Source organism: Diabrotica undecimpunctata, chromosome 3 (assembly GCF_040954645.1).
Source record: "Diabrotica undecimpunctata isolate CICGRU chromosome 3, icDiaUnde3, whole genome shotgun sequence".
NCBI classification, from domain to species: Eukaryota; Metazoa; Arthropoda; class Insecta; order Coleoptera; family Chrysomelidae; genus Diabrotica; species Diabrotica undecimpunctata.
In genome coordinates, this window is record NC_092805.1 from 165,040,702 (window position 1) to 165,055,120 (window position 14,419).

A 14,419-nucleotide genomic window follows, 5' to 3' on the forward strand; every position below is an offset into this window, starting at 1 on the left:
ACGACCTGAGGAGCCCTGTAATCATTGTTATTTCTCCCCCTGCCGAATCTTGGCATCCGAGAACCATGATTAGTACGGTGATGCTTGTCACTAACTGCCATGGCGAGTTCTTAAATTTGGCACTCAACTATTTTCAATAATTACTCAATAAAGATGGCGGGATCGCCGTGCAATATCTTTGAAGTAGTTCCAAGCATATCTTCAAAGCATAGCGAAACCACACTCTTGTTAAGCACGAAATTTGCTTAACCGCCTGCGTTTCTTCTTTTTAGTATGTTTTCATTTCTAGTTAGCTTTCTGATGCCAATATTAGATAAAATTTGAAAAAGAGAAATTTAAAATGACTGACAACATTGTGCAATTGTACGGAAACTTATTAAAATGTATGTAACAATGCAATATGTTAATTGAAAGTTGTTAGAGGTTAATATCTGCGTGTACATATACAATAATCTATAAATTTTCTAAAAGTTTAATTTTTAGTCTTAGTTGTGTGATAGGGTGCTTATAAGGTGGAACATCAACTTAATCACGTTGTCAAAAAATTCTTAAGAGCTCCACAAGAGGTTATTAAGCAAGTACCAAGTGTTTTTAAATTATATACCTAATATTTATTATTTTATTTTTTATTTAAAATATTGCTTGGATCGGCAATGATTACTAATTTTTATGCTGTGCGTTTTTACTTTTATTTAATCTCTGTCTTGACGGTAAAGAAGAGATTTTTTCATTTGCATTAAGTGGCATCAAACGGTGTTGTTTCTGATGAAAAAAAGTTAGTCAACCGTGACGCTAAAAAGTGCAAAATAAGATATTTTTTTCACTCCTGAAAAAGCTCAAAAACTTTTGGTTTAAAATCAGTTCCATTCCATTTTAAAAGCATAATAGTAGTAGTAGTGTATCAATATAATTAATGTTATTTGTTTTTGACGCAAAATGTAAAAAAACGGAATGCACCTGCTGCACATGTTTTTAGAATATTATTTTAGGAGTCCTATGTAGCCGTGAAGTTAATTTCGTTTATAACTTAAACCTTCTAATATTTTATTATCAAAATGTACTTTAAAATAAATTTTATATTAAAGGGTTTTGACCCATGTATTTAGTGGCTTTAAACATGTAAATCTAGTAAATATTGAACCGCATTTTTGTTATAACTTTAGTCCAAATTTTAACGTTTAAGTTTGCTTTAATTAAAGTGGTAATACTTATTTTTGAAAAACACTGATGATGGAATAGCCGTGACGAAAATGTTGTGTAATGTAGTCCGATAGGTTTTTATATTAATATACCTTTTATAAAAAAAATTTTGAATAAAAATTTTGCGATTTATGGTATACAGCCAGCTAAGGGAATTTATTTTCCTTGTCGATTATTTTTAATTTCACCTGTTAATTTAAGTCTTGCTAAGGAGAAACATGAAATTCCAATTCTATACATCACTTTAAGTGTTGTTACATATGGAATCAATGCAAATTGAATAAAGCCTTTCCCCATGATCATTTTTTGATATCAGTTTTTAATCTAAAGACCATAAAATGCTGTATTTTGAGCTATCAAAGAAATTAGACCATCTTAAAACAAACTGTTGGCAAACCCTTGTGAGATCTGAATTTTAGGAATCTTCATGTCTTTCAGGAATTTTTACAAAGAGAAAATAAATTGTTCATAGTTATTTTTCAAATCCCCAAAAAGTTCTCAAATTATGAAATTTAATTTTTTTATATGATGCCCTTTGTTCGTAAAATTTTTGTTAATTTTATTTAAATTAAATAAAATATTTTCAAAAAAAAATTTATTTTAAATTTTTAGTAAAAGGTATAAATAAAATAACCAAACGGGCTATATCACAAATACAGAACGTTTTCGGAATGTAAATTACATCATCAGTGTAACAAAGTGCACATGCTATGAGCCACTAAAATATATGGGTGAAAACCCTTTAAATGTTATAAATTTACAAATATGTTACATTATATATGTTATTTAAAATTAAGATGTTTAAGTTACCGTTGGAATTGGTAACATGGCAACGTATGGCTCTACATCGGTTAATTGGTCCTGAGACAAAATGTCTTCGAGGACCTGTTGGTAACAACAACTGAGTTGTTTTTGCGTCTACTAAACGTACCTTCTTTTTTTGGCAGCAAAAGAATGCTAATAATTTTTAATAAAGACCACATAAAGTAAACGTGATTGCTTCTTTTTCCTTTGAACATTTTAGAAAAAGATTTAACCTATTTGTTCTATTGTTTTTATATTTTTTATTTGTGTATGAATCCTCTAACATATAGGATTCCGAGTATTCCTTGTTCCTCAAATAACAGATAAGGTGGCGCTCTTTTTTTATTTACTTCAATTTTTTTCTACTTTTTTTACTTGCTTTAGAGATCTGTAGGCCCACGTTACAAAGCTCGCTGTTAAGTCCTTTAAAACACCTGAGAGTCGGTTGCATTTTAGACGCATTTGAAGTTGGAATTTTTCATCCAACTTATATTCAAAGACAAAACTTTCCCTTGGGTTAAGTTTTACGTTACCCACAATAAAACCCCTTCTTTTTTATCCAGGTTTAGGATGGCCAATCCTATAGGGCTCGGTCTCTGTACCGAAAACGACTTTTTTTCGTTTTTGAAAAGAAAAATATCCAAAGTTTTTTCTTTGCAAAAGTATATTGGACTGTAATACTATAATCTAAAAATAATGTAAATTATACAGGATGCTCAAAAACAGAGTGATATATCAAAGTTATACTTTTTCTTATGAAACTTTTCTGTTAAAAATTTTGTTACAATAAATACCTATTTAAATATGACAAATAATTCCTTATTAAGGTCCAAAAACTTTCATCACATTTTTCGAAACAAACTTAATAAAAATAAAATCAAAAACAGTTATGGATACATTTATAAATAACATGTCTATTTTAGAATCCATCATGGTTGTGGAGAATAAAGAAAATCTTAATATGGACAATGAAGATACCAATGACAATGTAGACTACAATTATATTCAAGGAAACTTATTGTCAACCGTTCTTCCTGGGGAAGAAATTGTTATTTCAGGTATGTATTATATGTCTTCTAAGTCTTCTTCTGTTTCAACCCATTTTCATCTACTTCAGATTGTCTTGCAATATACCCAGCCCAACGACATTTCATTTTTTTCACATCTGTTATTTCTTCTTCTTTATTCCAGATTTTAATTATTTCTTGTCTATTTGTTACTCGCCAGTTTTTTAAGAGGAGTCCTACACTTTATCTTTATTTCCGTTTGTAATTTTTGGGTTATTCGCATAGACCTGCAAATTTAGAAAATCTACAAGAAAGAGTCAAACCACTTCCGTGTGAGATGAGCATGACCTAATACCGCTCGTGTACACCACCTTTCAATTCGACATGAGCTGTGTGTCCTGATTAAACCACATGTCGTTGGTGTCAATATCATCCAATTTAGACCAAAATAAGTTGGTAATAATCTATCTATAGTGCTCGCTGTTGATGATGATGGCCTGACCGACGTCGATTTAAGTAAATATGGACCGAGGACGCCGCCAGTCCAAACTCCACAGTGACTATTTCGGGATGCTTTGGACGCTCTTGGATCTCATCTGGATTTGTATCGTCCCAAATTTAACAATTCTATTTTATGACCTACTCAATCATCCAAAAATAGGCATTATCGCTGAAGATAATTTGGTCTAGAGCTAATCTAATCAACTGTCATTGATTATTCTGGATACTTTAACAGGCAGCGGTAGAATGTGATAAGTTTATCTTAAAGGAAGACGAGAAGATTCGTAGAGATCATCAAGATATAATTGTCCTATTCAGGACAAGATAATATTCTGATTATTGCGGGCAAAGAACCAGCTTTTCCAGAGATTTTTAAGCGATGGGAGATTTTTTTATATTTCCCTAGTTTGTAAATTAAAAAAAAAAACAATAAAAAGTTTTATGATGAACTTTTAAAAGCCCCTTTAAGTGAGAGGTCATAAAATAGAACAACAAAAAATGCAAGTGCGTATAAAAAGGGCACCTCATATATTGTGTAAATAGTAGATACAAAAGGGTCTGACTTATAAGATAATAAAAACAAAAACATTTAGCGAAAAATAAATTCTTTTTGATAAAGTAAATATATTATAGAGCTAAATTATATTTGTCGATAAAGAAATATATGAACATGCAATGACCGCCATATTTAAAAACTGAAGATGGCTTTAATAGAAAATGCTGGAATTAGGGTAACAGAAATGGCGCCAGCTGTAGAAGACTTGCCTATTATATATATATATATATATATATATATATATATATATATATATATATATATATATATATATATATATATATATATATATATATATATATAGGTATATATATATATAGGTATATATATATATATATATATATATATATATATAATAGGCAATATATAAGAAATATCAGAGCCGTATTAACAAAAAAATATGGTTCGCCGCTAAAGAAATATAATAGGGCCTCTTTTAAAAAGTTAACACATCGCCAAAAATTAATGCAATCTTTAGGTGTATTTTAATCTACTCTACTACTATAGGTATTATTCATATTTTTAATGTAGGCAAATATTTTATTTCATAGAATTTTAAATTTTAGGTTTATCGGGGACATATCCAGATTCTACCGATGTCTATCATTTTCAAGATAATTTGTTCAACAAAATTAGCATGGTATCGCCAAATAGAAGATGGAATTATAAGCATCCTGAAGTTCCTGAGCGCTCTGGTTCACTTCTTACCATTAATAAATATGATTGCGGATTTTTTGGTAAGACTTAAATTTTACATTTTTGTTAATATCTAAAAATGTTCAATTCTTGAATAACATAGTTGTCCGAAGTGGTCTCATCATTGCACACCTAAAGTTCTTTTTGTTTTCTTATGGACTTATGTTAATAATTACGGTTGCGTTGCCCTTGTCAGCTGTTAATATTATTATGTACTCATCTTCTTTTAGAGCTTTAACAGCTGTCAGTTCCTCTTTACTAACATGTGCTTTTGATTTTGTACTTTTCTCTAGTTCTCGTTTGCACTATTTAACTGCACTAATTATGTCTCATTTAGGAATTAATGGGCGTGTTACTGTATAATTTATACCCTTTGAAAACATCAGGTTCTTTATTGCGTTGAATTTTCTTTTGGTTATATTGACAAGATATTTCTAAATTGTATTTCTAAGTATAAAAATTTTGTTCAGTTAAGAAGGTGCGTTTTTTACCTGATCAGATCCTAATACCTGCTTCAGCTATTTATAGTATTAGTTCACAATAATTTGGTTATGGTTATGGTAGATCGGGGCAGGGCCCATTTGTGAGCTCTTCGGACACTTAGACCCCCTAAGACGGATCCATTGCATTATCCCTATCATATGGACTAGGCTCATAGGACCTAATCTTCGGCGTTTATGCAGGGTGCAGGGGCTCCAATTTTTCCAATCTTTTTGCCGTTTCGAGCGTCTATGTGAGGATATTTCCTCCTCCTCATTATACAGATGGCACCGTGTGCCATCCGCCAATCCAAGCAGATGAAGGGATTACCTGAGTCTGCAGTGGCCAACAAGCAAACTAACCCCCAGAAAGCATCTTCTTCGATCTAGAAGATAAAGCTGCGCTGTAAGGCTTTTGGATATAAAGCTGCGCTGTAAGGCTTTTGGATGGCCCCACTTTGTGAAGCCTAGCCTGTCTCTTAGCTCCACAACTGGCCCAGGAGTCCTGGAACCCTCGCAGGAGTTGTTAGAAGAAAAATGTTAGAGTCTCACAGGTATAGTGGATGAGCTTTATCTTGCCAGGGCATACTCAGTTAACCCTATTGTTGTCTCTTGCACTAAAGAACCAGCTTGGAGCTGACTTTGGGTGCTTCCAAAGCCCTTAGCGCTGCATTACTGTCAGAGCAGATAGAGATGGTCCCGCCTGAGCAAGCGCTATCTATTATCTCTTAAGGATCGCAAAGATTTTGGCCTGAAAAACTGATACATGGGAACCGAGAGCCTGGCTAGATTCAAATCCGATTCCGCTACCATAACTACAGTACGTGCCCGCTCGTTTATTCTGAATCCATCCGTGAATCAGGTGAGCTTCCTTCGAGGGATCAGTACAGGCTCTCCTTTCATCTACTTATTCCGGTCAGGAAATTAAACCAAGAAGGGGGATGAGAACTCAAATTGGGACCTATTGGGAGGTCATGCTCGTTGTACCATAGAGAGGACAGGACAACTATCGAAAGCCTCTCTCCAAATGTCACAATATCCCATCCGCCCACAATACTTACTTTAATTTATTTTATGGAGTCCAAAATTAACGTTTATTTCTGTAAATTCATAAATCCAGGATGTATGATTCTACCTGTAGATATACGATAGGTGTGATATACTAGTATCTAGATAAGCATAAACCTGCTCAATACAGTTTACCACCCCACTGAGAAAATCTACTTATAAACAAAAATTTATAAATGCAACAAAAATGAAAACTAGAACATATTACATTTTCTAAGGCTCCCCACGTAGATTTCCTGTTGAGTTTGTAGCAGGCGAAATAACATTTAACTTCTTATTTTCAAAATTATCATTGTAAACCGTTGTTTAAACCGTTTCTATTTTAGGTGTACATCCACTACAAGGCGAAGCTCAAGATTGTTCAGGCAGAATTCTTCTTGAAAAAACCGTAGAAGCTATTTTTGATGCAGGTTTGAATTTGGAAGACTTTGAAGGAACTAATACAGGCGTGTATATTGGTACCTGTACCAATGAAACCGAACAAAGTGTATTAGTTGAACATCTTGGGCCAGATCCAAAGATAGGTTTTACTGGGTATGTTACAATGCTACATTATGTTACATTATTAATACTGTCAAAATTTTTCTAATATACATAGTTAGCAATTTTTTTATGTGAATTTAAGCATAACTTTAAACATTGCAATTTTTTTGGCAAATGTAAGTCTATTTTCAAAAGTTAAAAAGAAAATAGAAGAAAGGCTTACTCACACTTTTTTTTATGTAACTAAAACGATCAATTCCCACATCGGAAATCGTTTTCAAAAAAGACTATTTTAAAAATTGTGCAAAAAATATAAATAAAAAAAAAATAACGGGTGTAGCAGTTCAGTGGGACTCCGGTGGAAGTTATACTTCTATACACGCGTTTGCCTGTACAATAAAAAACAATGGAAAGGAAGACTTGAAGAGGCTTATGTTCAGATGTGGACGTAAATGGCTAGACGAAGAAGAAGAAGAAGATATATATAATATTATATAATATTATATATATATATATATATATATATATATATATATAATATTATATAATATTATATATATATATGATATTATATATAATATATATATATATATATATGTATATATATATATATATATATATATATATAATATTAAATATATATATACAAAAGGAACATTTTTATTCTCGAGAGAGGAAGAGAGAGAGAAAATATATCTTCTGTATCTATCTTACTCATTATCTTACATATGTAATGCTTTCACCGATTCACTCCCGTAGAAATTTCCAAGGTGGAGCGCGCGTATAGAAGTATAACTTTAAAAGTTAAGAGGATTTTGTTTTTCAAAACTGACGATTTACCCACTTCTCGTCGATCTTGTAGGCATTTGCAATGCTCTTAGATAAAAAAATCTGAAGGTGGTGTCAGTGCCCTCAAAATATTCAATTCTGATTATTTTTTGTGTTTTGTTATATTTGTTTTTGTATTATCCTACAAATATGCCTCCACTTTTCCCTACCTAGGCTCGTGAGCCTAGTTACTGAAGTTACTGAATCGTCAGTCTAAGCATAGAATCTACAAAACAGTATATGTGACCAGTGGTTACATATTGATGTGAAACGTGGACCCTCTCAACCAATGATGAAAATCAACTGAGAATATTTGAGCGCAAAATACTAAGGAAGATATTTCGACCAATCCAATGCAGCGATGGTTCGTGGAGAATTAAAATGAATCACGAGCTGGATGAACTAATGCAGAGCGCAGATATTGTTAGATTTGTAAAGTCACAAAGACTAAACTGGCTTGGTCACCTAGAAAGAATGCCAGATAATCGAGCTGTAAAAGTAGTCCAGAGGTGGAAGCCCCAAGGAAACAGAACAAGAGAAAGGCCCCGTAAAAAATAGCTAGACAACGTAGAGAGGGATCTTAAAACCATGGACATCAGGCAGTGGCGATGGAAAGTATCCGACAGGGCAGAATGGAAGAACACTGTTAAGCAGGCCAAGACTCACAAAGGGTTGTAGCGCCATTAGAAGAAGAAGAAGAAAAAGTTTGTGTATTATGCGTTTCTGTATTGTATGTTTATACATAACTAGTGATTTTGCCTATCACCATGTGACGGGGGATCCAATCAATTGCCGTTTACAGTCACTCCACTCAATTTCTTCTGGCTTCCTTCTATTTAAGGCTATGACGACAACAAAATAATATTTTAGTCTGTTGTATAACTTTCAAAACAAATAAGTCGTTTTTGAAGAATCGCTGAACTTTTGCGGAAAGTCATCTTATGAAATCGATCTACATACACAAACCAGCATAATTTTAATTTGGCAACTTATTCCATAATCGGTTTCCCCCTGTATGAGCCCACATTTTCGGCCCTTCTCGCTTAGATAAGAATACGGTCGGGGTCAGAAAGCCCTGCCTGTCGTAAGAGGCGACTAATGGGTAGGAATCGGGAGGTGGAGAGCCGTCGCTTGAGGTGTCGGGTTGGTAGAAACGCACACGGTCGCTTCGGCGACACGGTCACCGGTCTACATTCCTAGTATCCGAGACGAGACTCTCGTAGGACCACTCTACTCTCATTCCAAAAGAGCCTGGTGAGGTTGAACGAGCTGGGCCCGTAAATACCTCTCCTGACCTTGTGTCAGGCGTGGTGTGGGTGGCCCGGCACGTACCCACCGGGAGATCCAAGAGTGGTAGAGGAGAGATCCTCGGCGGCGACCTGTCTACGCGCGAGGTGGAAATTCCTCCGCCTGCCGAACCTACCCGCCCGTGGTGTGGGAATAACGAGTAGGCAAGGTACTCGCAACACAGGTACTACGGGGAAGGTGGAGCCCCACGAAACGTTTCTGGTATACGTGGCGTGGCACCTTCACTTTGGTGTTAGACTCGTGGGGGCAGAGGTTTCTTTAACGGGCGTATGCCGAAAGGCCAGGTAGCCCAGGGTCCTGCCAGATTTTTAATTTGGAGGGCACAAATACATTGCAATGTATGAGCCCACTGGTGTATTATTTATACTATACTACTAATTTGAACGTAAGGAATATTTTAATATAAAGATTTTAGTTAAAAAACGTTGATAATATACTTACATTATAAAAAATTTTTAACTATCTCATTTTTATTATTTTCGGTATTCTTTTATTATAAAAATATTATTTTCTAGATGCACGCGAACGTCTTTTGCTCAAAGGATAAGTTATTTCTTAAAACTTAAGGGTCCTGCAATGGTAGCAGATACAGCTTGTAGCAGTTCGTTGTTTGCTTTAGAAAATGCATATAGAGATTTAAGAATGGGATTAGTAGATAGTGCTATTGTGTGTGCAGCCAATTTGATTTTACATCCTAATGTTACTCTACAATTTTCAAGGTAACTAAAACACATTTTTACATTTTTATATAACTCTTCTGCAACTCTTCCGTGTTTCTTTTAATCTTTTACTAATATATTTAATTTGTAAAACAAAAATTATTAATTTCTTATAATTTTAAAAACAAGAAAATTATCAAATAAACATTATACATTAATCTGATTCCAAAATAATTTTAGATAAGGAAAATTATATTAAGCTATTAGTTATTTTCTGTATTTATTACTGTTTTTTCGATCTAAGATTGGACAGACGGACAGACGAACAGACAAGCATAATCTATAGGATCAAAATTTTCTTTTTGTAGTATTATCTTTAGATCCAACTGTCATTTAAACGCTGGAAAAACTCGGTTTTTTATTCAGAGCTTTTAGAGAGATTTTAATAAAACATTTCAGTTAAAGTTTATTTGTATTATATTAATATGTAGTTATGTGGTTAGTAAACAAGACGTTGGTCTCATACAACTAATTGTCAACAATGAGCCAATTACAAGCTTGAACCATTTTAACCTTTACCGGACGGGCCTTAAAATATTACACAAAAGACGGACCGAGGTCTTCTAAATCTAAAATTGAATAAAGAAAATTCAAAATCAATAGTAAACCCAAGAGAACAGAAATACCTCAATATCATGAACCCACAGCCTCCTAAATTATACTCTTTTATTAAACTACACCAACCGGATCACCCAATAATACCTCTAGTTTCTATTTATACAGCTTCGTCATATAAACTTTCAAAAAAACTGTTAGAGATTATTCTAGAACACAATAAATTTTCACCAAAATTTACCATAAAAAATGCAATAGAACTAGTTAATAAAATACAACATTTTCAATTACCTAACAACTCCAGATTAATTTCATTTGACGTAAGAAATCTTTTTCCTAGTATTCCTCCTACAGAAACTTTTATGCTAGTAAAAAAACTTTTAGAACAAAATAGTACAAATACAATTATTACATCTGAAATTTTACATCTTCTTGAAATTTTCATAAGTCAGGACTACTTTGAATTTAATAGTCAAATATATACAAATAACAGTGCAGGACTTACAATTATTGGCAATCCTTTAAGCCCATTGCTATCAGATATTTTTATGGATCATCTAGAGACAAAGATTTCAAAGCATTCCATATTCAAACATTTTTATATTGACGACGAGTTTATAGACGACGTACTAGTATGTTTCACAGGAACTAACAGACAACTCGACCAATTTTTATCGTATATTAATTCACTTCATAGTCATATTGAATTTACAATAGAAACAGAACAAAACCAATCCATAATTTTTTAAGATTTAAAAATTTTTTAGACTTAAAAACAAACATGACATCTCCGAAATCTTGTAGTTAGCGAAGATATATGCGTAGGAACAAGATACATAGACCAGGTAATGGCCTATAAATACCTAGTTCATGAGATTCGCATAGGAAAAGATAACCAAACCGTTGAGCTTCTCCGTCGTATAAGACTGACTTGGTCAGCCTTCAGCAAGCTGAACCATATTTTCAAATCGTCTGATATATCAATATGCCTTAAAAGAAAAACGTTTAATCAGTGTGTTTTGCCAGTGTTAACTTACGGTGCCGAAACGTTGACCATGACAAGGAGAACAGTTCAAAAGATCCGTGTGTGTCAAAGGGCGATGGAGCGTGCTATGTTGGGCGTTTCACTACGAGACAAGATCCCAAATCGCCAGCTACGACAAAGAACAGGAGTGGCTGATGCAGTAGAGAGAGTAGCAACACTAAAATGGAACTGAGCAGGTCACGTGGCTCGAATGACAGACAATAGATGGACAAAGCGGATACTGGAATGGAGACCAAGAGATGATGCCTACCGAAGTAGAGGTCGTCCACCAACACGTTGGACTGACGATCTAAAACGTTGTCATAGGAATTGGATGCAAGAGGCACAAGATCGAAATAGATGGAAAATTATGAGGGAGATCTATGTCCAGCAGTGGATAAGCGAAGATTGAATGATGATGATGACTTCTCCGTATTTCATAAGCCTACCCATACTGACACGACTATACACAATTCATCATCCCATCCCACACAACATAAACTGGCAGCCTATCATAGTATGATACATAGATTAACAGAAATTCCGATGGCAAAATACAACTTTGAGACAGAATTAAATATTACATATTATAATAAATAATTATAATATAATATAATATAATAATAATATTTATAATAATATTATATATTATTATAACTATTATATCTGTTAGTGAATACTTTGATCACTTCAAGGCAGTAACATGAACATGGATGTACGCACTATGTTGGTATATGTCTTATTTTGTATATTTTATGTTTTATTTTATGTTATGCACATTAATGTATTTTCATCTCCTATTGTATTTTGTGTATGTTATATATTATCTTTTTTACTTATACATATAATTGACTTCCTACAAACAAATATAAAATTAAATATAAGGTTGAATGCTCGAATAAATGAACTTTGATCAGATAAAAGGCATATATCGAGCACAGTTTAATTAAATCTTGCCCAAGTACTTTCGATCCCTAGATCATCTTCAGGGGCATCTGAAATAAGCCAAGAAACGTTTTTTTTTATAACCAAAGAAATTGAATAACTTCGATAAAAACTCGAACCATAAAACTCAACCATAAAACTTCGAGTTTTTATCGAAGTTATTCAATTTCTTTGGTTATAAAAAAAACGTTTCTTGGCTTATTTCAGATGCCCCTGAAGATGATCTAGGGATCGAAAGTACTTGGGCAAGATTTAATTAAACTGTGCTCGATATATGCCTTTTATCTGATCAAAAAAATATAAAATTTGTAAACGTAGTTAAATAAATCTTGAATCTTGAATCTTTGATATGTAGAGATATCATGATGACCGCTGCACTTAGGTCGGTAGACGTGATTCTATTTTAGAAACTTCATTATTTAAGTTTCATGGGTTTTAGTACGAATTTTGAAGAAACTTTCAATAATACTTTTATAACAAGATTTCAAAATTATTTCCAGGTTAGGAGTCTTAAGTTCGGATGGCTTATGTAAAGTTTTTGACAAAACTGGTAACGGATACGCTAGAGCTGAGACTATATGTGTGATAATCCTCCAGAAAAGTAAAGTGGCTAAAAGAAGATATGCAGACATTGTTTACATTAAAACTAATTGCGATGGTTATAAAGAAGCAGGAATAACATATCCATCTGGTGAAGTACAACGGCAATTAATGAGAGAAGTTTATAATGACTGCAATATTAATCCAGCTGATGTCAGCTTCCTTGAAGCGCACGGAACAGGTAAGTTTAAATGTTAAAGTCTCATTCAACAGTTTTCGCCACTGGTGTCATGCATAGGGAGTGCATAAATATTAGGACATAAAAATACAAAAAGTCGTAGGGTCATGTGTTCAACAATGAACCATCCAAAATTTAAAATTGTCTAGATCAGTCCCCTGTTAACCTAGAAACACGAAATTGTACGAGTATCAGAAACACATATTTTTAATATATTACACATAATTTAATTATTAATAAAGATTTATATTTTTGACTTAATATGGTTTTCTTCTTTTAAGTCTCTTTGGTTCATTGTGTCCCACGGGTGGTACACAATGAACTAGTGCTGCGTACACATTGAACCAAACTACTTTATTTTAAACATAGCTAATAAAAATTAGATTTACAGAAACTATAGTAAGATTTCAAATTTTTATTGTTTAAAAGCACAAGAATAGTTGAAAAGAACAATAAAACTGAAGATAGGTATAATTCCTATCTGACATTTAATAAAGAAAAAGACACTGTAAACGCAAAATAGCGTTGTTGTCGTTTTGTGCTGCCACGTAGTATTGGTCTCGGCAAAATATATTTCACATCTTTCTTGTTGACGGAAGCTATATCAGAAACAATGGGCATAACAAACTATTCACTATAATTATCCTTAAGTCTTAAAAATGATATGCAATATTCTCCATCTTGTTCTATCTGTAATATTTTCCCCACAAAATATAACTTGGTGGATGAAATTCTACGAGGACATAATCTTCTACGTTAGGGTTAAAACCTTGTAGGAAATATTTTAGCAACGAATATTGTTCTGAAGCTATTTTCTTATGGCATCTTAAAGTAATTACTGTTTTAATAGGAATAAGCAACAATTGAAGCTTAAAATAAGTTTATTGACGTTTCAAGTTCCACTTCGGAAATCCACTTCGAAGTGGAAATATTGAAACTGAAAATTTAAATATATATATCATCATCATGTGCAGCTTTATCAACCGTTTCCAATTACGGTGCAGCCTCCCTTATTTCAATGTTATTTTATGTTCTTATTATTATTCGACGATGTCTTAGTTATACGTTGTTCTAATAATTTGCGCTCATTTGCGCCCATATTTTTCTATCTTGTGCTATTCGAGACCACGTTGTTCCTGTTAATTTTCTAATATCATAATCCCATCTGAGATTTGGGCGCCCCTTTGGTCTCTTAGCGTTCCTGGGGTACCACATAGTTGTTCTAGTGGTCCATCTGTTATCTGTTCTTCTTGCCATATGTCCTGCCCATTGCCATTTCAGGGATTTTATTCTTTGGATTACATCAGTCACCTGGGTTTGCCTCCGTATCCATTCAATTCTTTTACGATCCCTCTTTGTTATCCCTAGCATACATCTTTCCATTGCTCTTTGAGTTACTTGGAGTTTCGACGTTATTTCTCTCTTTAATATCCAAGTTTCACATCCATATGTCAAGACGGGTAATATA

At 33.3% G+C, this 14,419-nt stretch overlaps 1 protein-coding gene across 3 annotated transcripts in view; it reads left to right on the forward strand.

The window, feature by feature from the left end:
• Window positions 1–446: 446 nt before the first annotated feature.
• Window positions 447–14,419, forward strand: part of LOC140437742 (fatty acid synthase-like) — an 85,603-nt gene continuing 71,630 nt past the window's right edge. Inside the window, exons 1-6 of one of the 3 annotated variants that reach the window (XM_072527436.1) lie at window positions 447–574; window positions 2,928–3,062; window positions 4,635–4,805; window positions 6,638–6,845; window positions 9,446–9,649; window positions 12,674–12,954. In XM_072527436.1, coding sequence (XP_072383537.1) covers window positions 2,936–3,062; window positions 4,635–4,805; window positions 6,638–6,845; window positions 9,446–9,649; window positions 12,674–12,954 — 991 coding nt within the window. In that variant the 5' untranslated portion in view covers window positions 447–574; window positions 2,928–2,935. Of the gene's footprint in view, window positions 579–2,927; window positions 3,063–4,634; window positions 4,806–6,637; window positions 6,846–9,445; window positions 9,650–12,673; window positions 12,955–14,419 lie in introns of all 3 variants that reach the window. The other 2 variants (XM_072527437.1, XM_072527438.1) reach the window with 2 other exon arrangements.